At 25.9% G+C, this 27,225-nt stretch overlaps 5 protein-coding genes across 5 annotated transcripts; all 5 read right to left on the reverse strand.

Annotated features, from left to right (window-relative positions):
• Positions 1-3,735: 3,735 nt before the first annotated feature.
• Positions 3,736-4,464, reverse strand: GO595_008167 (Rap/ran-GAP family protein; the record flags this gene model as incomplete). Its single annotated transcript, XM_067921711.1, has 1 exon — positions 3,736-4,464. One exon carries the CDS (start codon positions 4,462-4,464, stop codon positions 3,736-3,738), a length of 729 nt encoding a protein of 242 aa, XP_067771646.1.
• Positions 4,465-7,347: 2,883 nt separating this feature from the next.
• Positions 7,348-7,923, reverse strand: GO595_008168 (ribosomal protein L13e; the record flags this gene model as incomplete). The annotated part of the gene is made up of 1 exon (XM_067921712.1): positions 7,348-7,923. The coding sequence occupies one exon, from the start codon at positions 7,921-7,923 to the stop codon at positions 7,348-7,350; it is 576 nt and encodes a 191-aa protein (XP_067771647.1).
• An 8,067-nt stretch (positions 7,924-15,990) lies between these two features.
• On the reverse strand, positions 15,991-18,975 carry GO595_008169 (Clan SB, family S8, subtilisin-like serine peptidase; the record flags this gene model as incomplete). Its single annotated transcript, XM_067921714.1, has 1 exon — positions 15,991-18,975. One exon carries the CDS (start codon positions 18,973-18,975, stop codon positions 15,991-15,993), a length of 2,985 nt encoding a protein of 994 aa, XP_067771648.1.
• A 2,985-nt stretch (positions 18,976-21,960) lies between these two features.
• GO595_008170 (flavodoxin) lies at positions 21,961-22,452 on the reverse strand (the record flags this gene model as incomplete). The annotated part of the gene is made up of 1 exon (XM_067921715.1): positions 21,961-22,452. The coding sequence occupies one exon, from the start codon at positions 22,450-22,452 to the stop codon at positions 21,961-21,963; it is 492 nt and encodes a 163-aa protein (XP_067771649.1).
• A 426-nt stretch (positions 22,453-22,878) lies between these two features.
• Positions 22,879-24,012, reverse strand: GO595_008171 (CAMK family protein kinase; the record flags this gene model as incomplete). Its single annotated transcript, XM_067921716.1, has 1 exon — positions 22,879-24,012. One exon carries the CDS (start codon positions 24,010-24,012, stop codon positions 22,879-22,881), a length of 1,134 nt encoding a protein of 377 aa, XP_067771650.1.
• Positions 24,013-27,225: the final 3,213 nt, after the last annotated feature.

Raw genomic sequence — 27,225 nt, forward strand, 5'->3', positions numbered from 1 at the left:
AAAAATTAACATCTTGAGCATTTACATCAATTCCTTTTTGTTGAAGAAGGAAATTTACAAGTTCAAAATGTTTATTAGGTGAAAAACAATTAATTGCTATAATTAATGGTGTTTCAAATTGATGAAATAAATTCCATTAAAAAGAAATTAACATAAAATCATAAAAACATAAACAAAATAAAACATAAAAATATTTTTCTCATTTATATCGAAATTATGATTTTCAAGTAATGATTTAACAAGATCAATATTGAATTCTTGACAAGCAATCATTAATAAAGTATTAAAACATGTAAATAAATACCAAATATTAATATGAATCATAATATTAATAAAACAAACATTAAGTATAATGATTAAACATCTTTTGGATTTTCAAAGCCTTCTTTCTTCATGAGATTTTTAATAAATTCATATTTGTGTGAATAACATGCAATCATAGAGAATGTTAGAAACGATTAAAATGATTTCCAAAATTGTTTTAAAAACAACTTAATATTATAACAAAAATTGTTTCTTAAAGTGTAATCGATTTCTTTTTGTTCAAGTATATTAAGCATATCATCAGGAAAATGATTAAGTGCATAAGCATAAGCAGATTGAAATATATTTATGGAATTCCAAATATTTATTTTAAATAGTTAATATAATATAAAAACATTGAAAAAATTTAAAAAATATCTGTTGCATTAACATCAATATCATCTTTTTGAAGAAGTAATTTCACAGCTTCATAAAGCCCTTTTTGAACTGAATATAAAAGTGGAGTAAAATACCAACAAAAACAACTCCAAAAAATATTTTAAAACATAATTAAATAAGAAAGGTTAATATCTTTTGTATTTACATCAATTCCCTTCTGTTTAAGGAGAATTTGTATCATATCAATAAAACTATTTTTACAAGCATATGAAAGCACTGTATCAAATTAAATAAAGTAATTCCAAAAATTTAATTTTAACATATAATAATATAATGAAAAATACTTATTAAAAAATGTATATTTTTAGCATTTATATCAATTCCTTCAGTTTCAAGGAGTAGTTCAACAATTTCTTTATGATTAAATCTACAAGCACATATGAGAGGTGTATTAAATATTATTAATAATTTCCAAATATTTACATTAAACATAATATAATTTACCAAAACATTGAAACATTTTAATTAATATCTTTTGCATTGACATCTAATCCTTTTGACAAAAGTATTTTAACCATTTCAATTGCACCAGAATAAGATGCCCAAATTAAAAGTGTATTAAATATTAAAAAGAAATATTAATTATTTTAGAAAAACTGCAACAACAAAAAACAAACTTTAATAAAACATATAAAATATCAATTACATTAATATCAACATCTTTTTGTTCTATAATGTATTTAAATAAATTTAATTGATTATTCATACATGCATTCATTAAAATCGTACGGAATCATTAAAATAAATTCCAATTAATAAAATAAAACCATAAAAAATAGAATTATACTTCAATTAAATTATATTAATATCTTGATGATTAATATCAATATCACTATTCTCAACAATATATTTTACAATATCAATATTTCCAGAATTACCAGCTTCTATTAATATATTTATTGGTAATAAATCAGTATTATAATAACGCTTAAAAAGATAAAAATTACATTGACTTACAGTTGTTGTCAAAATAAGCTCATTTGCTTTTAATCCTTTTTCTTCTAAATATGAAAGAGCCTTAAAGTTATAATATTTAATACTAAAAACTCCTAAATCAATTAAACTAATTGTTTTGTTTTCATTTTTAGGTGGAAAAAGAAAGAAATTATTTACAGGTCCAAAATTGGAGAAATTCCCTTTCTTTGGTTGCATAGGTTTATTGTCTTCATTCTTTTTTTCAATTTTCTTTTCATAAATATATTTAAAGATATCATTATGATGAAACTTAATTGCTGCTTCATATGCACCTTTAAATGATGAATGATTTTGTTCACATAAATGAATTATTTCTTCATTTCCACCTGCAACTGCATATTTTCCTGTGTTATCTAATTTTGCATTATTCATAAGTAAATATTTAAAACATTTAACTGAAGAAAAAAATGCTGCATAATCAATTAATGAAACATCTTTTTGATTAATAAATTCACAACTTTCATAAAGTGATGGTTTTATTATTTGATCAAAATCAAAATTTGTTTGTGATGATATTTCTTGAAGTTTTTCAATATCATCATTTCGAATTATTTTCGCAATTTCATTTGGATTATGTCCTTCTTTAACATATTTCTTATGAAGTGCCCAATCATCTTTCTTCAACTCATTAATGTTATCAAAGAAATCTTGATTATATTCATTGTGTAATGGTCCTCGAAAACATGATTTTTCGGTCTCGTGATGGGAGAAAAGTAATGACTCCTTTTGTTTGTCATAGCTTATATCTATCAAATTTTGTTCTGCCATCATTTCGAGAAAATAATTTGATTCTTTTGTTTTTTGTGAACAAAGTGTAGAGGCCAATGAATTTAATATTTGGTTTTTATTTATTAAATTCTCTTTTATCAAATATGATTCTAATATGTTTAAATAAGATATGAATATACTTAATTCTTTCTTTTGTGATAAAAAAGAATAATAAACAAGATGGGAAATAATAATGAAAAATGAATCTTTATAATTAGGGTCAAAAAGATTAAATGTTGATTTAGCAGAAATTTCGATATTTTCAGCATTGAGACTAAAAATAATTTCCTCAAATGAAATAAGATATTTTTCTTCTTCCATTTTTGTGGTGGATGGTCAAATTTTGAGTGCGTTTTAATCGTTATTAACTTCAACAAATGGAAAATCAAGAAATTAAAATGATTCAACTTTTACTTATTGGTTCATCTTGTAATGTGAAAGACGATATTATGGGACCGTATTTTGGTTGCAATCCTTCGGAAGAAGAAATTGCATTAAAATTTGTCGAATTGAGAGAAAAATTATTAACCATTGATGGGGAGTCGATCAAGCTTAAAGTTTGTACCGAATGTGGGCAAGATTCGTACCCTGTTATTACAAGAGGTTACGTAGCTCACGCAGATGGAATTGTTTTTATTTTTGACTTTACAGATGAATATTCTTTTGAGAAGTGCAAGAAATGGTTGGAATCATTCCAGTTTGATTCTGTAAATGGGGATGTTTTCCTTATTGGAAATCATTGTGATCTTGATAAAGTTATTCCAGAAATTGAAATTACCAAACTCAGGAGTTGGTATAAAATACGATTCTATGAGGTTTCTGGTTTAAATATTGATGAAACTTTTTTTGATATTGCCAAAACGATAAATGAAAGAAAAGAAAAGAAAAAATTCGAAGTACACAAGCAACAAGAACCAAAGGAAAAACATTCCAACAAGGAACTATGCGTTATTTTTTGACTGATATAACATAACGAGTACAAATATTTTGACGAAAATAATATATTACATTACAAAACGGATTTTTTTGGTGAAAATTGTAATACAATTCTGCAATTTCTCCAAAAATAGCATCTTCATTAATCATTGGATCAAACTGTCCGTTTAAAATTTCAAAGCGAACGTTTATTTAAGGCGTTTCTTTGTAAAATTGTTAAACTTCGAATAAATCCCCAAAATTTTGAAGCTGCTGTAAAGAAAGCGGAAGGAAAACCAATCAAATCATTCAAACTACAAAAACATTATCAAAATAAAAACGAATTTAATTAATTTTAATTTTTTTTTTTTTTTTTTAGTTTTCTCTTTTCGAGTTCTTAATGTCATTCAACGCTTCTTCGAACATCAACGACGGCAACTTATACACAGTCGAGGTCAATTTCCTTGCCGCTCTATCACTAAATATCGAAGTCCAACGCACTAACTCAGGCAGTGCTCTCATTGACACAATCGTTTCACCTTGTAAAGGCCCGAACAAATACGCCTCGTTTTTCTTATATATTCTAACTCTATAGAATCCATTTTTCTTTGTCGGATGTATTATCACATGGGCGTCATTAAACTGCGACGAAATTGTTGTCGGGTCATATTCGAGTGGGTTTTCAGTCCATACGATGTGAATGTTATCATTACCGATGTGTCTTTTCTTATAAATTTGTTGGTCATCTTTAGGATCTGTTGGAATTAAAGGCGCGACATGATATAAAACTTCAAATCGTTGATCACTATAATATAAATGATAACGACCATTCGAAAAATTAGTAGAATCAAGTTTCCCATTAAATCCTGTATGTACTGATAAGTCAACAATTGTACCAATCGATTTAACAAAGCTTCGGAATGATTCTGATGTGTCATTCCAACTATTTTTTAATATATCATTTTGTGATAATTGATCATTCTTAACATATAAAAACCCAATTTTTAATGTTTCACGAACTTGTGATTGGAATAATTTCGAAGTAGCAATATTAATCAATGAAGATGGGTCTTTAATACAAATCGCAGAATCAGAATTTATCATTAAATTAAGTTGTTGATTAGGGAAAATTGAATAGTAAAAGGCAGTTGCCGATAGCGAATTGAACAGGGTGTTACTTTTGTGCTTCGTTTCAGGTGACATTTCATTCTTAGGCTGCTGTATCGTGTCTATCGTAAGGAATTTCACTTCTATTTGTTGTATGTCAGGAATTTGAGTTTCTTGTTTGGTGAAGAATTTGACTTCTTGCTCAAGGAAATCATTAGCATTTTCATTATTAATACATTCTTTTACACATTGGGTAAAATCGTCATTAAATTCATCAACAATGTTTTCTAAAGGTTCGAAAATTTCATTATTTAAACATTTTGTTTCATTATTAATCATTGGCGGCTCAATTGATATTTCATATTTAGATGAACCAGTTCTATTTTTAGTCGTTAAGATGAATTTATTATTATTATCTAATTTTAATGCTTGTAAAGTATGGTTTGTAATTAGATAACAATTATTTTGTTGTTCAGGTGACGTTTCTTCAATTGGTTTATTATAATATGAAAGGAATTCATATATTGCGTTTTTCAAGATAACTTCATTCGTTTTATCATTAAAGTTAACAGAGTTCACAAATTTGATAAATGTTGAGCCACTATTATTATATTGTAAACATATATCAACAATAGTATTTATCATAAATTGGAATAACTCTGTACTACATTTAGGATTATTTAATATTGGTATAATGAAATTATATATTAAAATATCATAAAAATATGTTTCACTTTGTTCTTCAACTTTAAATTTACTACATATGATATCAAAATAATTCGGTAACATTGATACAATTCGAATTTCTTCAGTGGGCTCTAAATTAGATTCATCTTTCTTAAAGAAGTCACTGATTAATTCGATTAAGTTATCATTAATCTTTTCCGAATCAGAATATAATTCTTCAAATAAAATTGTGACAATAGTATTTAATAATATTCCATTTCGTTGATTTTGGAATAAATAATTACGTAATAATTGTACAATTTTATCTAATATAAAATCACGATTTTCAAATTCATTGTTATGATATACATTTGTATATAATGTAATTAAAATTGGAAATTCTTCATTATTATGAATGCTATTAATTTTAGATAAAATTGGAGAAATTAAATAATCCGATAATTCGGATACACGTGTTAAACAGTTTTTGGCTTGTTTCTTACTTTCTTCTATAAATTCTGGATTCCCACTTTCGATTCCTTTTAATATTAAATTGATCCATTTAACTTTTTGTTCATGTTCAATAAACTCAAATGAGGTACTTTCAATAATCGGTAAAATCGATTTAAAGATTTCATAATCATTAGTACTTTGATCTTCAAAACATTTGTTCATGAAGTTTTTGATTAAGAATTTATGATTAATATTCGGTAATTGTGTTATTAATCGTTTTTGTATCTTTGATATAATGTCAATTATTATATTACGTGCACTAAAATCATTATTTAACATTTCCATGATTGAGTTGATATATCCTTTGGCTTGCTTCTTAGTCCACTTTCGTTTTTGTGAACAATGAATTCGCATCGATTGAAAATCACTTTGATTAGGTTGCATAAAGCGTGAAAATAAAATAGGAGACTTAACTATTAAATATACTAACTCAATAAAGTCGGCTTCACTACCATAAGCTTTCATTCTTTTGTTACGATTCCGAAATAAGGACGATAGAGATTTGAGAGACTGGTAGAGCGGTTTCTGTGAATCGTTTTGCTCCAGAAAAAGTGGAGTCATGGCAACCGTCGCGTACGTTAAGTGCGATAGAAGCTCAAGCCAATGAAATGAGCTCTTTTCGAGGGGTGTTTGAGGATAATCAACATATTTTTGAAGGAGAACTGTTTGTTTTGTATCAAAGCTATAGGCAAAAATCATAATAGATTTTAATGGCTCATGAAGTCCATTTTGTGAAATTATTAATTCTTTAATCTTTTCATCTTTGTTTGAATTGTACCTATAATGCATCCTACAAAGCTTTCGGAACGCAAGTACATGTTTAAGCTTTTCAGAATCAACAGATATATTATTACTTAATTCAATTTTTTCAGAATTTATCATTTCTACATAAAGTTCCAAAATTTCGAATTCAAAGCCTGGTTCATTGCTTAACGCTTTAACAATCATTTCTGGTTTTGGTGTAACAAATTTGGCTTTCATTGCTGGAAGTGAATATAAACAGTTTTCGACAAGATCTTTTCGTTGCTGTGATGCATTTGAATCTGTTTCGTCTTTTTCTTTTTCTATAACAGATTTAACTTTAACTTCGAATGATGGTAAAATAAAATATTTGAAAAATTTCATTCGATCTGAGATTGCATTTGGCTCGAACCCATTTGATGGTTTTTCTGTGTTATATTCTTTTAATACACGAAATGTAGAAATAATAGTATCTTCAAATGGTGGATAAATTATGTCACTTGTCACTTCCATTTGGTTATTTATATAAATGTCAGCTAATCTTTTAAGCCTTTCTGTGTTATCTGCATAAAGGAACCAACAAAATGGGAAACAATCATAAATTTTATAATCTGAAAGTGCATTAAAAAACATTTTAAATATGTTATCCTGTTTGTTAATTCGTATTCTTAATTTTTTGAGTTTTTCTTTTGTTGAGTCTGATATATCAATCGGGAGTTTAATTAAATTTAATGAATTTAATTTATGGAAAAAATCACTGGGAAAGTTAGATGATGACTTAGGTATCTGTTCATCTAGGAATCTTTCTAATTCTTCTATGTGTTCATTAATTTTATTGTCTGTGATTTCTTCTGTTTTGTTTTCCATGGCATCTGTCAAATGACGGTTTAATTGAATTTACACTCTTTAGCCAAACTTAAGTTTTGGAAACGAAAAACCAGAAAGATAAGAGTTTCATTTTTATTTCTTGTGCTTAGCAGCTTCTTTAGCCTTGATGGATGCTCTCCATGCTTTATGTGCTTGTTGCTTGGTCTTAAATAATTCTGCTTTCTTTTCTTCATCCTTAATTACTCTCCATGTGACCTTTTGGTCAGCCTTTGGAAGTGCAAAGAGTGATGGAATGGATTCTCCAGCTGGTAATTTCTCTGTCTTTGTATGAACACGAACCATCTTGGCTTTATAAGCCTTGAGACGCTCAATGTTAGCTTGTTTGATTTCATCTTTGGTATGAACACGGAATTTGTCCATGGCAATACCCATGAATCGGGCACGTGATGGTTCAAATCCTGCAGCTTTAACTTCTTCAACTGTGAATCCACGACCAAGTCTAACTTTGCGATTATAACGAACTGTTGGACAGTGAACAAGTGGACGAAGGGGACCTTCAACTGGACGTGGTGCAATCTTCTTAGCACGAATTGCTCTGGCTATTTGACGCCTCTTCTTACGGGCTGGATCATCAAAATAAAACTTGATACGGCGGAACCAATCCTTACGAAGGTGGTCATTTGGAACTTGGTTGTTCTTGCAAACCATTTCAGAAAGGCCGACCAAACCGTTTACATAATAAATTTGAGCGCTATCGTTTATACAAAAATCAAGTAAACGATCAGATTGCAATCAATTAAAAAAAGAGGTCATGTTGGGGTCTGATTCATGACGGTTATTGGTTAATTCAAGGTTGTGCCCAAAACAAGACAGATGAGTTTTTCGGACTTTTTTTAGTATAGTATTTCCCATCATGTGTATTAAAATATATTTTGAACAATTTTATTGATTTTAAACAAAATTAGTTTTCTCATCATAGTAAACCATTGAAATTCTTTTTTGTGTGCATAATCAGCCGGCCAAATATTACAATACGATTGTTTCGACTTAAAAAACAACTTTTTCATAGAAAATCTATAGGGTTTTTCCTGGAAAGCAGAGCTCTGCTCTTTTGATGGCTAAGTTCATCGTACGCAACCGTCTGACTGGATTTCATGTTTTGTGGTGTTCTAGAACACTTTTCAAATGTTAATTAACTTGAAAAGGTTCAAAAAATTATTAACATTGTTCATGATGTTACTTAATTTTGTTGTTAAAAGTATTTTTATTATAAATATTTTTTTTTTACTAAAGTGATGAACATATCAGGTAATGCATTTTTAAATTGTAACCAGGAAAAGATCTGAGAAGGATGAAATTTTGAGATATTTATTTGTGTTTCCCATTAATTGCTGTTGAACAAAAACGAGGGATCAATTACACAACCGCACCCCAAACCTCCAGATCCTCTGAATCGATTTTTAAAAAATAAATTTAGACCGATAGAGCACGATCCCACTTTTTAAAGGAAAATATTATTTTTTACATTTGATTTTCAATTAAAATATAAATGACACCTATTTTAAATGTAAATAGAAAATAAAAAATGGTTTAACAAAATACAGTCCGATTGAAAAGCATCAAAAAAGTGATGCGTGTCACAATAATTTATTGAATACTTTATATTAAATATCAAATATCCAAAATACAAATTTTTATTAAATTAAATAAATAAATTAAATTAAATAAATAAATAAATTATTTAAACAAATTTTAAATAAAACAAAGTAATAACAAAATATTAATATCAATTCCTTCTTGTTCAAGAAGTAATCTAACTATTTCTGCAAATCATATCAATATTTCCGAATATAATTTGAAAACACCAAATGATTAAAATAAATACAAATTAAAACAAATAAATATCTTTAGCATCTATATCGATGTTTTTTTGGATAAAAAAGAACTTTTGCAATCGCATAATGACTATGTCGTATTGCACAATGAGGTGCTGTTTCATTAATTTCATATAAATTACAAAATATATTACACAGTAAATATTTAATGGAAAACATTTTTACTATTTTTATATTAATACATAGTGAAGAATTATTAAATATAACAATTTTATTAGATTAAAAAATGACATATTATTAGAACTTTAAGAAGCATCCGACTTCTAATTTTAGAGTAAAGATTTGAAATTTATCTATTATTTTTATTGATAAAAATTACTTCTCACATTATGTGAACTATTATAAATACAATCTATATTCACTATCATGACACATAATGTAAATACTATAGAATAAGTTATATCAAATGTAAAATCCGAATGAAACAAAACATATTTAAAAAAAATTAATAAGAAATGTATTGCTTTGGAATATATATAATATTCGAAGTTATCGAAAATAAATATAAGCCCTAACATATTATTGATGTAAAACATGATTTCTAAGGTCACAGAACATTAACGTTTATTAAATATTTTTTAAAACAAAAATCGAAAAGCCATATCACTCACTTTGATTAGTGAAAGATCAAAGAATAGTTTACACATTCATAAAGTATTCAATAAATTATTGTGACACGCATCACTTTTTTAATGCTTTTTAATCGGACTGTATTTTGCCAAACCGTTTTTCATTTTCTATTTTCATTTAAAATAGGTGTCATTTATACTTTTATTGAAAAAATAACAATTTCTTTTAAAAAGTGGGATCGTTTTCTATCGTCCTAAATTTGCCCTTTAAAAATCGATTGAGAGGATTTGGAGGTTTGGTCTGCGGTTGTGTAATTGATCCAAAACAAAAAGCCGTTTTATCTTATTCAAAGACCATTGTCACTTTTATTTCAAACCATTGGAATTTCTCTCTTTCATATCATATGATGAAATTTAGCGTCATTTCATGTTTTGTGTTACACTTTTCAAATTTGAATACTTAATTAACATGTTGATTGCTAATTGCAATTCAATTTATCAAAAAAAGTTGGTCGTTCGAATTAATTCAATTTTGAATATGAAAACCGTTGTTCTCACCATATTGTTTTATGTCGAAACAAGAGATTACAAATCAAGAAAATTCTTTAAATAAGGTAAGCAAATCTAATTACATGGAATTACTAACTTCACTTGACAAAATCATATTTAATTTAACTGAAGAAAATATTGAAACTTCAATTCAACAAACAATGAAATTATTCGATTTAACTTTCCCATATTCATTTAATACCGTTATATGCAATTTAGTTTTTTCTTCATTTTGTTCTCAAAAATCTTTATTTGATAAATATTTGAATTATTTACTCCAACTTCAAAAGAGAGAAGAAGAAATTGACAAAAACATCAAAATCATTGATATTTTCGTTAAATGTATCATTAAAAATAAAACACAAGAATCATATTATTTAATTGAGAAAATGATTGAACAAAATTTAATTGATGCAAGCATTACTAAAAATATTAAATCGAAATATTTTGCACATTATAAAACAGAAAAAGAAAACAAAACATATCCTCTTGGTTCTGCAGAAAAAAATTTTATAAATGATTATGAAAAACTTTCAGCAAATGATTGGGAACTTCATAAGCAATCAATTAACGAAGGAGTTAATCCAAATGAAATTATGAAAATAATTCGAAATGATGACATTGAAAAACTTCAAGAAATTTCATCACAAAATGATTTTGATTTTAATCAAACGATTGCACCATCAATATATGAAAGATGTGACTTTATTAATAAAGAAAATGTTACATTAATTGATTATGCAGCATTTTTTGGATCAGTTAAATGTTTTAAATATTTACTTATGAATAATGCAAAATTAGATAACACAGGTAAATATGCAGTTGCAGGTGGAAATGAAGAAATCATTCATTTATGTGAACAAAATCATTCATCATTTGAAGGTGCATATGAAACAGCAATTGAATTCCATAAAAATGATGTATTTAAATATATTTATGATAATAAATTAGAAAAATTGGATGAAACCAATCAACAAAACTCAGCTCCAAAAATTGGATATCAAAATCTACGAACGTTTGGCACTTCAATTTCATTTGGAAACCAACCATTTAATTTAACTAGAGGAGGAACTCCAACAACGAATATAAATGATTTGAGATATTTTTGTGTTGATAGTAGTAATTTTGAAATTTTATCATATTTAGAAGAAAAAGAAGTGAAAATTAATGATTCTATTATTAATGAATCTGCTAAAAATGGTAATTTGTATCTTGTTAAACATTTTCTTATAATAATCAAATTCCAAAAAATATTTTGGAGTTTGCTATTGGATATGGAAATGTTGAACTTATTATATATCTTTTAGAACAAGAAGGAATTGATATTAATGCAACAGATGTTTAATTATGTTGTTTAAATTTTAAATATTTGATTTGATATTTTAAAATAATATTTGGAACTTATTTGAATTATTTAATACAGCACTTATGTTTGCATCTAAAAATGGTTACACAGAATTAGTTGAATTGCTTTTAAAAAATGAATTCATTGATTTTGATGCTGGAAATGTATATTTATTTTATATAGAATTTGTTTTAATATCTTGATGTTTTAAGATAATAATTAGAAATCATTTAAATTGTTTGAAACAGCACTTATATGCGCATGTAAATGTAATCAAACTGAAATTGCAAAAATGCTTATTAAAAATGTTCTTGAAATCAATTCTCAAGATAATGTATATTTTGGTGTTTTAAATTTTGTTTTAATCATTTAAAATTTATAAAAATAATTTCAAACAGCATTACATTATGCAGTTAAACATAATAATATAGAAATAGTTAAAACACTTTTAGAAAGAAATGATATTAATGTTAATGTAATGAATATTTATTTTATTTATACCAAATATGTTTTTATAATTTAACGTTTATAATAAGAGCTTTATGTTTAACTTTATGATTTATAATTTATTTGAAAAATTTATAATTTGTTTTATTCATTTTTAATTTGTTTTATTTATTTAATATTCGTCACAACATTTTGGAATATGTTTTAACAATTTGAAATATGTTTTAATAATTTGTAATTTATCTTGATGGTTTGTAATTTCTTTTGATAATTTAAAATTTGTTTCAACAATTTAATATTTGTTTCGATAGTTTATAATTTGTTTTAACAATTTGAAATATGTTTTATTAATTTTGTATTTGTTTTAATATTTTGATATTTGTTTTAATAGTTTAATATTCGTTTTATTAATTCAGTATTTATTCTAAAAGTTTTATGTTCATTCTAATAATTCAAAATTTGTTTTAATAATTTGGTGTATTTTTTCATAGTTTAAAATTTATATAAATGATTTGATATTTATCTTAATAATTTAAGATTTCTTTTAATTATTTTATATTTCTTCTCAGTATATAGTATTTATTTTCATTATTTGAAACACCACTACATTTAGCAGCTAAAAACAATGATATTGAATTAGTTAAATTACTTTTAGAACATAAAGATATTGATGTTAATGCAAAAACTGATATTTTTATTGATTGTTTGATGTTTATTTATATAGTTTAATTTTCATTTATATTGTTTGATATTTATTTTGTAAATATGATGTTTATTTAAGTAATATGATATTTTTTAAGATAATTTTGGATTTATTTTTTGTATTTGATTTTTATTTCTTTGATTTCTAGTTTGTTATACTAATTTATAATTTATTTTGATGATTTGAGGTTTGTTTTAATGTTTTAGTGTTTGTTTATATGTGTTGATATTTATTTTGAAAATTTTATATTTGTTTTTGTTGTTTATAATTTGTTTAAATAATTTTATGTTTGTTTTTATAATTCATGATTTATTTGAATGTTTTTGTATTTGTTTTAATAATTTAAAGTTTGTTTGGATGATTTTATGTTTGTTTTATTGATTTTATATCCATTTTGATCATTTGGAATTTGTTTTCTTAATTTGAAACACCACTACATTTAGCAGTTAAGAACAATAATATAGAAATAGTCAAATTACTTTTAGAGCATGAAGAAATTAATATTAATGCAAAAACAATTTCTATATTTAATTTTATATATATTCCAATAATTTAAAATTTGTTTTAATATAATATTGTTTGTATTAATAATTTATGGTTCAACTTAATAACTTAAAATTTATTTGGAAGATTTTGGATTTGTTTTAGTAATTTATAATTTATTTTATTAACTTGAAATTTATTTGAAAGATTTTGGATTTGTTTTAAGAATTTCTTATTTATTTTAGTGATTTGAAATTTATTCTAATAATTTCCGATTTATTTGGATAATTTGAAATTTATTTAAATAATTTTATGTTTATCTTGTTAATTTGGTGTTTGTTGTCATTATTTTATGTTTGTTTAAATTATTCGAAATTTATTTTAATCATTTGATATTTGTGTTAACAGTTTGAAGTTTGTTTTAAAAATTTAATATTTAAATTGAAGTTTCAAACTTTATTTTGTTAATTTGTAATTTATTTAATATTTTTAAAGTTTGTTTTCACTATTTTATATATGTTTTTTGTATTTAAAATATGTTTTAATAATTTTCAATTTATTTTAAGTATTTATAGTTTGCTTAAATAATTTTATATTTATTAAACAAGTTTGAAATTTATTCGAATGATTTGGAGTTTATTTAATATATTTAAAACACCTCTTCACATTGCAGTTAAAAATAATAACATTGAAATCGTGAAATTACTTTTAGCACAAAACAATATTAATATTAATGCAATGAATTTTTATTTTACTAGTTTGATATTTATTTAAAACATAATTTAAAATTTCTTTAAACAATTGGAAATTTATATTAATATTTTCATGTTTAACATAATGATTTAGATTTTATTTGCATATTTTAAAATTTGTATTCATAATTTTTTGTTTATATTTATGATTTGAAAATTGTTTTAACAATTTAAAGTTTGTTTTAGTGATTTGAAATTTATTATTTGAATTTTATATTTCTTTACCATATTTGGAAATTATTTTCATTATTTGGGAATTATTTTATTAATTTCAATCACCATTTCATTTAGCAGTTAAATATGATAACATAGAAATTGCCAAATTACTTTTAGAACATGAAGGAATTGATGTTAACGAAAAAGGTATTTCTTTTAAATATTTGACATTCATTTTAATAATTTTATGTTTATTCCAATGATTTGGTATTTATTTTCAGTGTTTAGAATTCATTTTATTCATTTAAAGTTTGATTGAATGTTTTGATATTCATATTAACTATTTAAAGTTAATATAGTAAATTTAAAGTTTACTTAAGTAATTTGGTATTTATTCGAATCATTTGACATTTGTTTTAACAATTTTATATTCATTTTAATAACTTGAAATTTAATTATTTGTTTTAAACTTTGTTTTCAAAATTTTATATTTGTTTTAATTGTTTTATATTTATTGCAAGAATTTCGAATCGATTTTAATAATTTTTAGCGCCATTACATATTGCTGTTGAGAATGATAACATAGAAATTGTCAAATTACTTCTTGAACAAGAAGGTATTGATGTTAATATAAAAACTATTTATTTTAATTATTTGATATTTATTTTAATAATCTGTTGTTTATATATATGATTTAGCAAAATTTATTGTTTAAGATTTATATAATTTACTTAATATTTATATCAATGATGTGGTGTTTATTATAATAACTTGAAACAGCACTTCATATCGTAGCTAAACACGATTATATTGATATAGTTAAATTACTTCTTGATAAGGAAGAAATTGATATCAATATCAAAAATATTTGTTTTCTTTACTTAATATTTATTTGATTTATTTAATGGAAATTATTTATAATATATGAAACAGCACTTATTTTGTCTGCTTTAAATAGATGCATAAAAGTAGTACAATTACTTCTTGAACAAGAAGGAATTGATGTTAATGCTAAAAATATTTTTATGTTTTATTTAATATTTGTTTTAATTACTTAAAATTTCAAAATAATATTTGGAATTTATTGAAATTTTTTCAAACAATACTTATTATAGCATAAAAAAAAAAAAAAAATCAAATTGTTGAATTACTTCTTAAAAAAGAAGGAATCGATATCAATGTTAAAGATATTTCCTTATTTTTGTTTTATGTTTATTTTAGTATTTTTAAAATTTCAAAGTGTTATTTGGAAATTATTTTAAATATTTCGAACAGCACTCATTTGTGCAGCTGCATATAATCGCATAGAAATAGCCAAATTACTTCTTGAACAAGAAGGAATTGATATTGATGCTAAATGTGCTGTTAATTGTTCATATTAAAAGTTTATTATTATAAAATAAAATATCAAAAATAATATTTGGAAATTATTTAAAATAAATTGGAATGCACTTATATATGCTACTAAAAAAGGTCACATGGAAATTGCCAATTTAATTCATGATAAATGTGAAGCAATTTAAAAAAAGTGATTCCACACTTTAATAAACAAAAAAGCAATAATTTTTATTTTTCATTCATAAAAATTAATAATTTTTATGATGACCTGTTTATTGTTCTGATTCGTAAAAAGATAGAAGAAAAAGGTTTTGAAAAATATACGTTTAATTGTTGATTTATGGATTAAATATTGAGTTTCTATAGTAAATGCAATATTTAGTAAATGATTTTAAGATTCATTTGCACTTTAATTAAGATTAAAACTTTACATAATTTATGTGATTCTGTGATATGCATCATAGTATTATGTAATAACCAAATGACAGTTAAACAGTTCAAGTATAAAAATATTTTTAAGTAAAATGTGGTATTTATTTCAACTTGTAGCTATCAAGTTTTTCTTTTTATTATGTATCACTATAATTATAATAGCAATAACGATTATGACAAATGCAACACAACCAACAATAATTCCTATCAAAGCAGCATTACTCAATCCAAAGTGTTTATAAGAAATACTTTCATTATCAATATTAATTACATCTTTAAGGCTATCATCAACTATAATATTACTTCCATCAGAGTTAGTTGTGATAATTGTAATATTAACACCATTAGGTAATTGTAAATCACCTTTTTGTCCTTTAACAACAGTTAAAATAGATTCTTGTGGACGACTTGTTTGTAAAACAAATTGCGTGCCAACTAATAACTTAACTTTTTTAGAATTACCAGAGGAAGTTTTTAGTAAAATTTCATGATTATATATTTCCATTGTTGAAACTTTAATGTAATCAAGTAATGTTAAACGATTTGTGTTAATTTTTTCGCTATAAAATTCAAAATCAATAACTAATTTATCAACATCCAAAGAATAATCATTCATAATTAAATTAACGTTTGTAAGATTCAAATATTCGAATTTAATAGTTTCTGCTTCTCCTGCACCAAGTATTAAAGTTAAATCTTTCGCTGTTAGTTTCATTTTAGATTGGAAAAAGCGAGAATCAGAAATATTGAGTAACTCGACAGTATGTTTTTGACCATTAAGTGAGTGTAAAGATAAATTGGTAAATGATAAAAATATTGCTGGAATTCTTACATCCATATCAATATAAGTAATCGTCTTATTAACATAAGGTACTAATCCAAATAATTTGTTAATGTTATTGTAAGTGTTTTGCTTTTGACATATTCTTGAATTAGAACATTTGCTATGATCACAGAAACAAAGTGGTCCATCATAAGGTTCATTAACTAAGTATATTAAGAAATCAGTTTGCATTGCAAAATTGTTTATAATCATGAAATATTGATCTTCTTCAGAAAGAACTATTGGATAAGTTTTATTATATGCAAATTGATAATAAGAGAATGGGGAAACTTGACCAAACATTGGATAATTAATCTGTGGAATATATTGATTATAATTTGCTAATGCTGGAATATAATTTTCTGGTGAACCCATATTCCAAATCATTGAAATATTATTCCAACCATTTAATGCAATTGTTACAATAATCATTTTATCATAATCATCAATATGTGAGAATTTGAAATATCGAATTTCATTTGGTGGAACTGTAATTATGGTATGATTATCAAATGACTCCAAATTTTGTATATATTGTTTACATAATTGACCTGTGTAAGATTCAGAACAGACAAATCTTCCAAGTTCACATCTAACACTATTATCTACATGAGTTGAAACACATTCTTCTGTAGTGTTTAATTCAATATAAATTGGATTTGCTGTAATATTATCTTGTTCAAATGGTCCAACTGCAGTTATAACATAACGTACCTTATCATCTTTAATATTAAGATTTGTAACTACATGTATCTCATATTTTCCGACCTCAATTTCTGATTTAGGAATTATAACTTTTTCGTTTAATGTTAAATGTTCTGTATCATATGTATGATTGTTACCCATATAAATTTTACCAGTTGGTGATTTAACAATTAAATCTAAATCATAATAAATGGGGATAAATGAATCTAAACTAAGAGGTATATCAACTGAAGATAAAGCAATTCTAAGAGATGCTGTTTGTGATGTTACTGTAATATAGCCAATGTGATGTGTTTGGCCAATTTCCATTTTATGGATTTTTGAAATACGTAATCCAAAATCTGAATCGTTAAATGGTAAAATAGAAGAAATATTAATTGCTCCATGTCCAATATAACAATCAGGTGTTGAAGTTCCATCATTTTTAGAGGCAGAAAGAACTAATAATGATCTTAATAAGAATGAATTTATTTCGACTGTTTGATTTAGATAATGACCATCTGTTAAATATTGTGAAATTAATGCTGAAGCACCTGCAGCATTAGGTGTTGCCATTGATGTACCTGACATCACCGTTATATGTTCTTGATAATCTGTTTGGTTCGAACCATGGTTTTTGATAATTGTTTCTGAGGAATTTGCACTATAAATATTAGAACCAGGAGCCATTATATCTGGTTTAATAATTCCACGTAATGTAGGACCTACTGATGAAAAGCCAGCCTTATTAATATCTTTAAGTCCTATTATTTTATCATATGTTGTATTCACATTGATTTCTTTACCAACATAATTAAGCAAAACACTATCTTGATAGGTAAATAAGAAATTAGCTTGAAGTGTGATTAAAACATCACTTAATTTTTTCACTGATTCTTCTTTTATGTCAAATATAATTGCAGGTAATGTATATTTCTTTATTTGCTGTAATACTTGTGGCATAATACTGATATAATTTTCAAATTCTTTTACACCAAAATAAAGTAATTTTTCCGTACCTTTTGTTGCATTAAAATCATTTACATCTGAAAGAAAAATTTTATTTGAAATTTGAACAATAGAAGTATCGGGTTGGCCATACAAGAAATGTAATGAAATGTTTTTGTCATCAGCTAAAATGGAAATATTAAAGTTTAAATACCCATAAATTCTCTCTGCTGCTGCAATAGAAAGAACGTTTTTACCTGCTGAAGGATAATTAATAGAATAATATGGATTTGTAACTCCTTCGTTACCAGCAGCATATAAAAATAGGCAACTTTGTCCTGATTTGTTATGATATATAAGAGAATCAATATGTGACCCAGTAACTGTTCCCATATATATCAATGCTTCCTCATAACCCCATGAATTTGAAAATGAAATTGCTTTTCCTTCATATAATCTTTCATCAAGTATACTAGTATTAAAAAGATGTATATTCGTTGTATTTTGAATATTCCCTAAATACATTAATTTTGATTCTGGTGCAACACCATTATATGAACTAATTGTACTATTTTCATCAAACGCTTTACCTGAAATTGTTCCTGCAACATGCGTACCATGATTTTCTTTAGTCATTACTTGATAATATTTTGACTCATTTTGATATTCATTGTAAAAATATGTGAATTTTCTATGATTTGAAATATTTTGATTAAATAATAAAGTTTCATTATCATAAAATGATGTATGATAATAATCGATTGGTGAATCAAATAAAGCTACTATTTGATCTTTTCCATTAATGCCTTTACTTTCTAAATATCGGGGAATTCCTAAGATTTCATATTTATCTTTAGTAACATTATCAGTATTTAGTTGGGTAAAACCTGCTCCCATATTATTGGCTAATTTTGGATATGTAAATTTACCAATATTTTCAACTTGGCTTAAATGGGATAAATATTTAGCTGTTTCTTTGGGTTTATCAGTTTCAACCACAAGTGAATTTGATGTTTTGGATAAAACTTTAAATAGTTTTGAATCAATAGGTACACCATTTTCAAATGAACCTTGTGCATATATATATTTCGCAGTACTAACTTCATTACGATCATAAATCTTGTCTTTTGGTGTGATAATATCTAATAGTGCAACACTTTTAAGATAAGAAATTTGTGCTGAATTCAAATAAAGTTTATAAACATTTTTATACACAAGAGAACCTGAATCCAAATTAATTCCATGTGCTTTGATTTTATCAAAATTTGAAGTTTCCTTAAAATATGCATATACCCATGCATTTTGACCTGATTGAATTCTTTTTTGATTTTTAGAATCAAATGTAATTTTCTTTCCCATGGCAGTCAAAAGCTTAATGCTATTAGTAGCAAAACATGGATAAAGTAAAAGAGATAACATTTTCTTCAGTGAAGTAATTCTTGTTCGATAAATTAATTAACAAATGTTATCTCAAAAATTAAAAACAGCACTTAAAAATAATCCGTAAAACATAAAATTGAATGTAAACAACGCTGAAGTATCGACCAATTGTTCTGAAGACAAGTCAATTTGACAGTTCACTGAATATATGTATCGTATTCTTTCAGGTTCTCTTGCTTTTAATTTCTTTTGATGTTATTCAAAATAAAGTTTTTGATGCGAACATGTACCAATTTCTGTCCAAAATCTGTAATATATAAATAAATATTTTATTTTCTATTTGTCTATTTCTAATTTTGTAACATTCGTAGTGTTAATCACAGGAATTCTTTATATATATAAAATTGTTCTCAAATTTATCTGATCAAGACAATGAAATAATCAAATTAAGAATTACCATGCATTGAAAGTACTTTCAAGGAACTGCATTGCATTCAAATAAAAATGGGTTATAATGTAAATTTAACATGGACCCCCCCCCCAACAAAATCTTATAAATTTATATTGCATTTAAGAAAAAAAACATTTATATTTTGTTAATAAGATATATTTGAAAATGTTAATAAGTTATCTTTAATTAGGATGAATATATTTTATGTAATCATTAATATGGTTACATGGAAACATTAATATCAAATCCTTTTTGTTCAAGAAGTAATTTAACTATTTCTGTATGACCATTTCGAGATGCCCACATAAGTGCTGTTGCAAATAATTTTAATAATTTTCAAATATTATTTTGAAATATCAAATTATTAAAATAAATATTAAATAAAATAAAAAAATATCTTTAGCATTTATATCAATTCCTTCTTGTTCAAGAAGCAATTTAACTATTTCTGTGTGACCTTTTTCAGATGCTCTCATAAGTGCTGTCCATAATAATTTAAATAATTTCCAAATATTATTTTATATTAAAGAATTAAAATAAATTCTAAGCATAACAAATAAATAATATTAAATAACATAAACAAATATTTTTGGGATTAATATCAATTCCTTTATTGTCTATAATATATTTTATAAATTCAACATTGTTTGATTCCGAAGCAAAAATCAAAATATTTTTTGGCATTTGATTTTCTTTCAGGAAATATTTCATAAGAAATATGTTTCCATTTTTTACTGATTCATTAAATATAACGTCATTAATTTTCATTCCATTTTCTAGTAAAAAAGAAAAAATATCATAGTTATTATATAAAACACAACATTTCCCTAGTTCCATTATATCTTCAACTTCAATATTTTTCTTTTCATAAAAATAATGAAAAATATTATTTCTATGATATTGGATTGATGTTTCACATGCAACTTTAAACGATGGATTATCTTGTTCACATAAATGAATGATTTCAATATTTCCTCCTGCAATTGCATATTTTAACGCATTGGTTATATTTGCTTTATTCATAATCAAAAACTTAAAACATTTTATAGAGCCAAAAAATGCTGCATAATCAGCAAGTGAAGTCCAAGAATTGTAAGTGATTGAATATCTTTCATAAAGTGATGGTCGAATTGCTTGATTAAAATCGAAATTTGCGTGAGATGATATTTCTTGAAGTTTTTCTACTTCATCATCTCGAATTATTTTTGCGATTTCATTTGGATTGACCCCTTCTTCAATTAATTTTTTATGAAGTTCCCAATCATTCTTTGATAGTTCTTCATAATTTTTTGAAAAATCATCTTCTATTGTGTCTATATAAAATATTTGACCTTTTTTTGTATGACGATGTGCAAAATACAAAGGATTATTATTGTATTCAATAATTTTTGGATCCATGTAATTATGTTTCATAATGAACTCGAGAAAGTAATTTGATTCTTGCAATCCAAAATTCAATTGAAGAAATTTTACAAAAAACTCAGTCATTTTGTCCACATTCTCCTCAATGTTTCGTAAAAAATTCATATAAATTTTAAAATTCTTCACTTGAGAAACAATAGATGCGCATAATAATTGACTGATAATAAGTTTGAAAGAATATGGAAAATGATTATCGAAAAGGGTTGTTACTGTAGCTTGCGCTGTTTCCTTGAAATTATTTTCGTTTAAATTAAAAATTGCATGTTGAACAATTTTTAATATTTCCAAATAGTTTTTACTTTGCATTTGCTTTCAGGAAAATAATTGGATAACGATACATAAAAATTGAATTCGTTTCAGATGTTTACTTAAAGCTTGATACTAGAGATCCACTTGGCAACATCCGTTTTACCACTTCCAGAAACCCACTGTGGATCACCAAATGCTTTTCCATATACTACGTTTGCACCAGGTGCGAGTTTTTTGATTTCCTCGACTGTTCTTCCAAGTCCACTTCCACCATGAGTAATGAATGGAATAATTGTTTTTCCACGAAAATCGTGTGACGTTATGAACGTTTCCATAGGGCATGCGATTGTTCCCCACCAACATGGTGATCCGAAAAAGATTACATCATAGTTTGAGATATCACCTTTGGAAACAATTTCAGGTCTGAAACCAGCTTGCTGTTCTTGCTTTGCTTGTTGTGTTGTTTGATGATAGTCTTGGGGATATGGTGTTACAGGTTCAACTCGAAATTCATCACCACCAGTGATTTCTTTGATAAAACCAGCAATGTTTTTTGTGACATTTGTCTTAGAGTAGTAGGCAATAAGAATCCTTTTTCCTTCAAGAGACATGTATAAATGTGATCTGAAGAAATAGTTAAACGATAAATTTTGAATGTTGCGATAAATTTGAATTCAATTCCTTCCAAATTTCACCTCACCTTTAAATCTTTATAAAATTTTTGCATGTATTTATCTAAAATTCAGATGATTGAGTTAATGATTCAGGGCAAAGTAAACGCACTTAAATAGGCTATATTGAATAACGAATACTAAAATATTGAACGATTTTTTAAAAATCATTTCAAATAGTATCTTAAATAATAAAGGTTTTTTCCTTCTTCATTAATACAAATATTATGGGAGCCTCTTTGAGTTGAAGCTTTTGCCCCTTGTGTAGAAGTTTTGAAACAAACAAAATTTATTAAAATGGAATTCATTAAAAAACATAAAAACAAATTAAATTTAACAAATAATACACCTTAGTACAGCCGGTCATTAGTCAATTTTTGGGTCCAGTAAAGGTAACAGATTTTGGATTAGTGTATCAAAAAATTCATCACTGTCAGCCCTGAGACGAGTTATAATTATAATGAGATCTTGAGCTTGGCTTTGAAAAGTAATTTTAAGCCCAGTTAAATGAGGTTCATGAATTAGAATGTTCAATGTTTCACCACCTTGTACAGTTCCCTTAAAGTTAGCAAAATACTGCTTTATTATAGCCTTTGCCTTAGTCTTTTTGTATGAAGTACGTACCTGAATCTTTGTTGCATAATGTTGGCCAACACTAGTGTTGTTGAATTTGGGGTACCCGCGACGATAGCTCTCCCTTTTGCGGTTTGAAAGCCAAGGCGATTTCAATACTTCAGCGGCCGTTAGACGATCGTCGGGGTCGATGGCGAGCATTTTCTTGAGGAGCTCAACAAGATCTGTAGGGAAAAATGTTGGGTAATCGAGCGGCCTGTCGAAAATTGAGTGTTTAAGGTTGTCAATATCAAGGCCTTGAAAAGGCATTTCATATGCAAGACATGTATAAATAAGTACACCACAAGCCCATATGTCTGCTTTTTTAGCATCGTAAGAGCCACCATCACATGCCTCCGGTGGTTGATAATTTAAAGTGCCATAATAATCTGAGGCATCTTCATTGCGTGTGCTACGGAAAAAGTAGCCGAGCTTGAGATTGCGCTGTGTGTTAAAAAATATAGAATTTGGATTGATGTCACCATGCGCAATTCCATTTGAATGAAGATATGAAACTGCTTCCATGAGTTCACCAAAAATATGACGCGCATGTTCTTCATCAAGTGCTGTGTTTTGTGTATCAAAGATTGAAAAAAATGGATTAGCTTCGAGTTCAAGAACAAGAAATAGATCATCATCGCGAATTACTGTGTCAATGTAGCTTTGAATTGATTGATGATAAACTGAGCCTATTGTCTCTATTTCGTTTTCCATCTCTTTAAAGTTTGGACTTCCTTCTATACCTCTTCTATCAAATCGATATGCTGTATATAATTGATTCCCTGAAGAACGGGCAACATAATATTCAAAAAGGCCGTAAGGGTTTTGTTTTTGTTGTCTTGTAAATTTATAATTTCCGATTTTTTCTTCTGATGGTGTTTGCTTCATTAGAGGCTGTCACTTTTATGAATGATACACAAGAAGTTAATGTGATTATTCATGGATCAAATGATTTAGAACCTATAGTAGATGTTTTTATCGAAGGAACTCTTTGTAGCGTTGAACTTGCAGAATTAAAAAATAGTTTTTGGACATTTTGTTTAACAGATATCAGAGAAAACGAAAATCCAATTGACTTGCATATTACACCTTCACATGGTAGCACACAAAAATTTACATTATCTTTCAAAAAACATCAGCCATTTTATTTTATTGATTTAAATGATCCATTATTATCATTTGATGAATTTTCTGATTTCTTTAAATCACATTTTTCATCTGGATACATAAATGTTTCGTCAAATACAATAGATATTTTTGAAAATATCAAAAATTTTATTATTTCATTTGATGACAAATACATCATTTGGGCATTAATTTTTATAGCAACCCAAAATTTTCACTCATTATTAAAATTCAACGAGTCTCTTAGTCAATTTATCCTCAACATCATAACCAATTATTTATTGAGAAATTTTCTAAAAGATGGGAATGAACTTAATCCAAACCTCAAAAACTTGAATCAACATGGAATTTACTTTCAATCTCTTAATAACTTCAATTATAATACTTCACTCCCATATATCCATTATCTGATTATTTTTCTTAATGCTCAAATTGGCTATCAAATCACCTTTCTTTTTCTTAATTCCATTGGTATTTATGATGATTACCCCAAATTTGCAATTCCAATTAACTACAAAAATGATTCTCTTTATGCCAAAGAGTTCGATAGACTTATTCAATACTTTATCGAAAACTCATTAACGCGTGACCAAATCAAAAGAATATTACTTGTTTATATATCCACATGTAATTCTCATAATACTATATCTATTTCATTTATTTCGTCTTACTTAAATGATGAGATTGATTCTTTTCTATATGCAAGAATAATTCAACGAAGACTTCTAATGGCAAAACCAACCAATTTAGAGAATCTCAAATTCATTCTTTCACAGATTTCGAACGTTGATTCTATTTTTGAATTGTTTTGTGAAGAGATTTGTTATATTCCATTCGAATGGGTACTCCCAATAAAACAAATAATCAATAGTGATAATGATTTGCTTTTTACTATAATGGCTCAAAACTCACTTAAACACTCTATTTCAAGTCATCTTCGTCCTTATTTCGCAAAAATAACACCAGAAGGGTCACTTTTCCATAAAGCATATAAACTCAATACGGTCTCCATCGTTGACGGTTGCGTAGAAAACGGTCTCCCAAAACCTTCAATTGATCCACAAGCTGTTATTGAGCAGCCTTTCACTATTGAAAATGGTGTTTCTATTGGAAGTGGAACCCAAATAATCCAAAACTGCGTAATTCAAAAATGTTCAATAATTGGATCCAATTGTAAGATTGGAGGAAATGTTCGAATATTAATGTATTCTGTTATTAACGATAATGAATGGGTTCGTCCAAGCATGGAAATTCCCATTGGATTTGAATATAAAGCTTCAGTAGTTGAATTATCAAAATATATTCCATCAATAATAACAAAAAAATTTGGGACTTTTGAGAAGCAAAAGTCTGGATTTGTGAATTTGTCATTAATTCTTGACACGTTTCCATGTTTATTTTTTGAGTATTTTGAATTTTTCCAAGATTATCCAGCTGAATGTGGGAAACAATTTGCACTAAATGACGAAAGGATAAATGAAATCGAATCATTTAAGGTCCATTTTGATTATATATTTAGAGAATCATCATTGTTGTTTGTTGTCAAATATTGGCAAACGATGGGAATTAATCTTTCAAAAGTTCACGAAAACGACTTTTTTGAGCTTGCGAACTTTTCAATAGCAAAACTGCAAAATAAACTCAAAAGTGGCGAGTGTAAAATTTACACGATTTTGATCGTCGTAATGGAAATTGTATTGAATTTGGAGGTTTTATTGAAACATGGAATAGAGCAAGAAATAATAAGAGAGTTCAAAAATATCATATTCGAAAAATGTGATGAAATTGGTGTGCAGCTAAGAATAAGACCAAAGTCACAATTCGAACTTGAAAAGGTTCAAAAAATTATTAACATTGTTCATGATGTTACTTAATTTTGTTGTTAAAAGTATTTTTATTATAAATATTTTTTTTTAAATTAAAGTGATGAACATATCAGGTAATGCATTTTTAAATTGTAACCAGGAAAATATCTGAGAAGGGTGAAATTTTGAGATCTTTCTTTGTGTTTCCCATAAATTTGCTGTTGAACAAAAACAAGAAGCCGTTTTATCTTATTCAAAGACCATTGTCACTTTTATTTCAAACCATTGGAATTTCTCTCTTTCATATCATATGATGAAATTTAGCGGTATTCTAGAACACTTTTCAAATTTGAATACTTAATTAACATGTTGATTGCTAATTGCAATTCAATTTATCAAAAAAAGTTGGTCGTTCGAATTAATTCAATTTTGAATATGAAAACCGTTGTTCTCACCATATTGTTTTATGTCGAAACAAGGGATTACAAATCAAGAAAATTCTTTAAATAAGGTAAGCAAATCTAATTACATGGAATTACTAACTTCACTTGACAAAATCATATTTAATTTAACTGAAGAAAATATTGAAACTTCAATTCAACAAACAATGAAATTATTCGATTTAACTTTCCCATATTCATTTAATACCGTTATATGCAATTTAGTTTTTTCTTCATTTTGTTCTCAAAAATCTTTATTTGATAAATATTTGAATTATTTACTCCAACTTCAAAAGAGAGAAGGAGAAATTGACAAAAACATCAAAATCATTGATATTTTCGTTAAATGTATCATTAAAAATAAAACACAAGAATCATATTATTTAATTGAGAAAATGATTGAACAAAATTTAATTGATGCAAAGCATTACTAAAAATATTAAATCGAAATATTTTGCACATTATAAAACAGAAAAAGAATTCAATGATATATTCACTGGCTTTGGTTTTAAAAATCCATTTGAGAATAAATTTTTAGGTAATTATAAAGAAATCTCAAAAAACAATTTCGAGCTTCATAAGAAATATGTTAAAGAAGGAGTTAATTCAAATGAAATTGCGAAAATAATTCGGAATGATGATATTGAAAAACTTCAAGAAATATCATCGCATGTTAATTTTGATTTTAATCAAACGATTGCACCATCAATATATGAAAGATGTGACTTTAT

Source organism: Histomonas meleagridis, assembly GCF_020186115.1.
Source record: "Histomonas meleagridis strain 2922-C6/04-10x chromosome Unknown contig_60, whole genome shotgun sequence".
Lineage (NCBI taxonomy): Eukaryota > Parabasalia > Tritrichomonadida > Dientamoebidae > Histomonas > Histomonas meleagridis.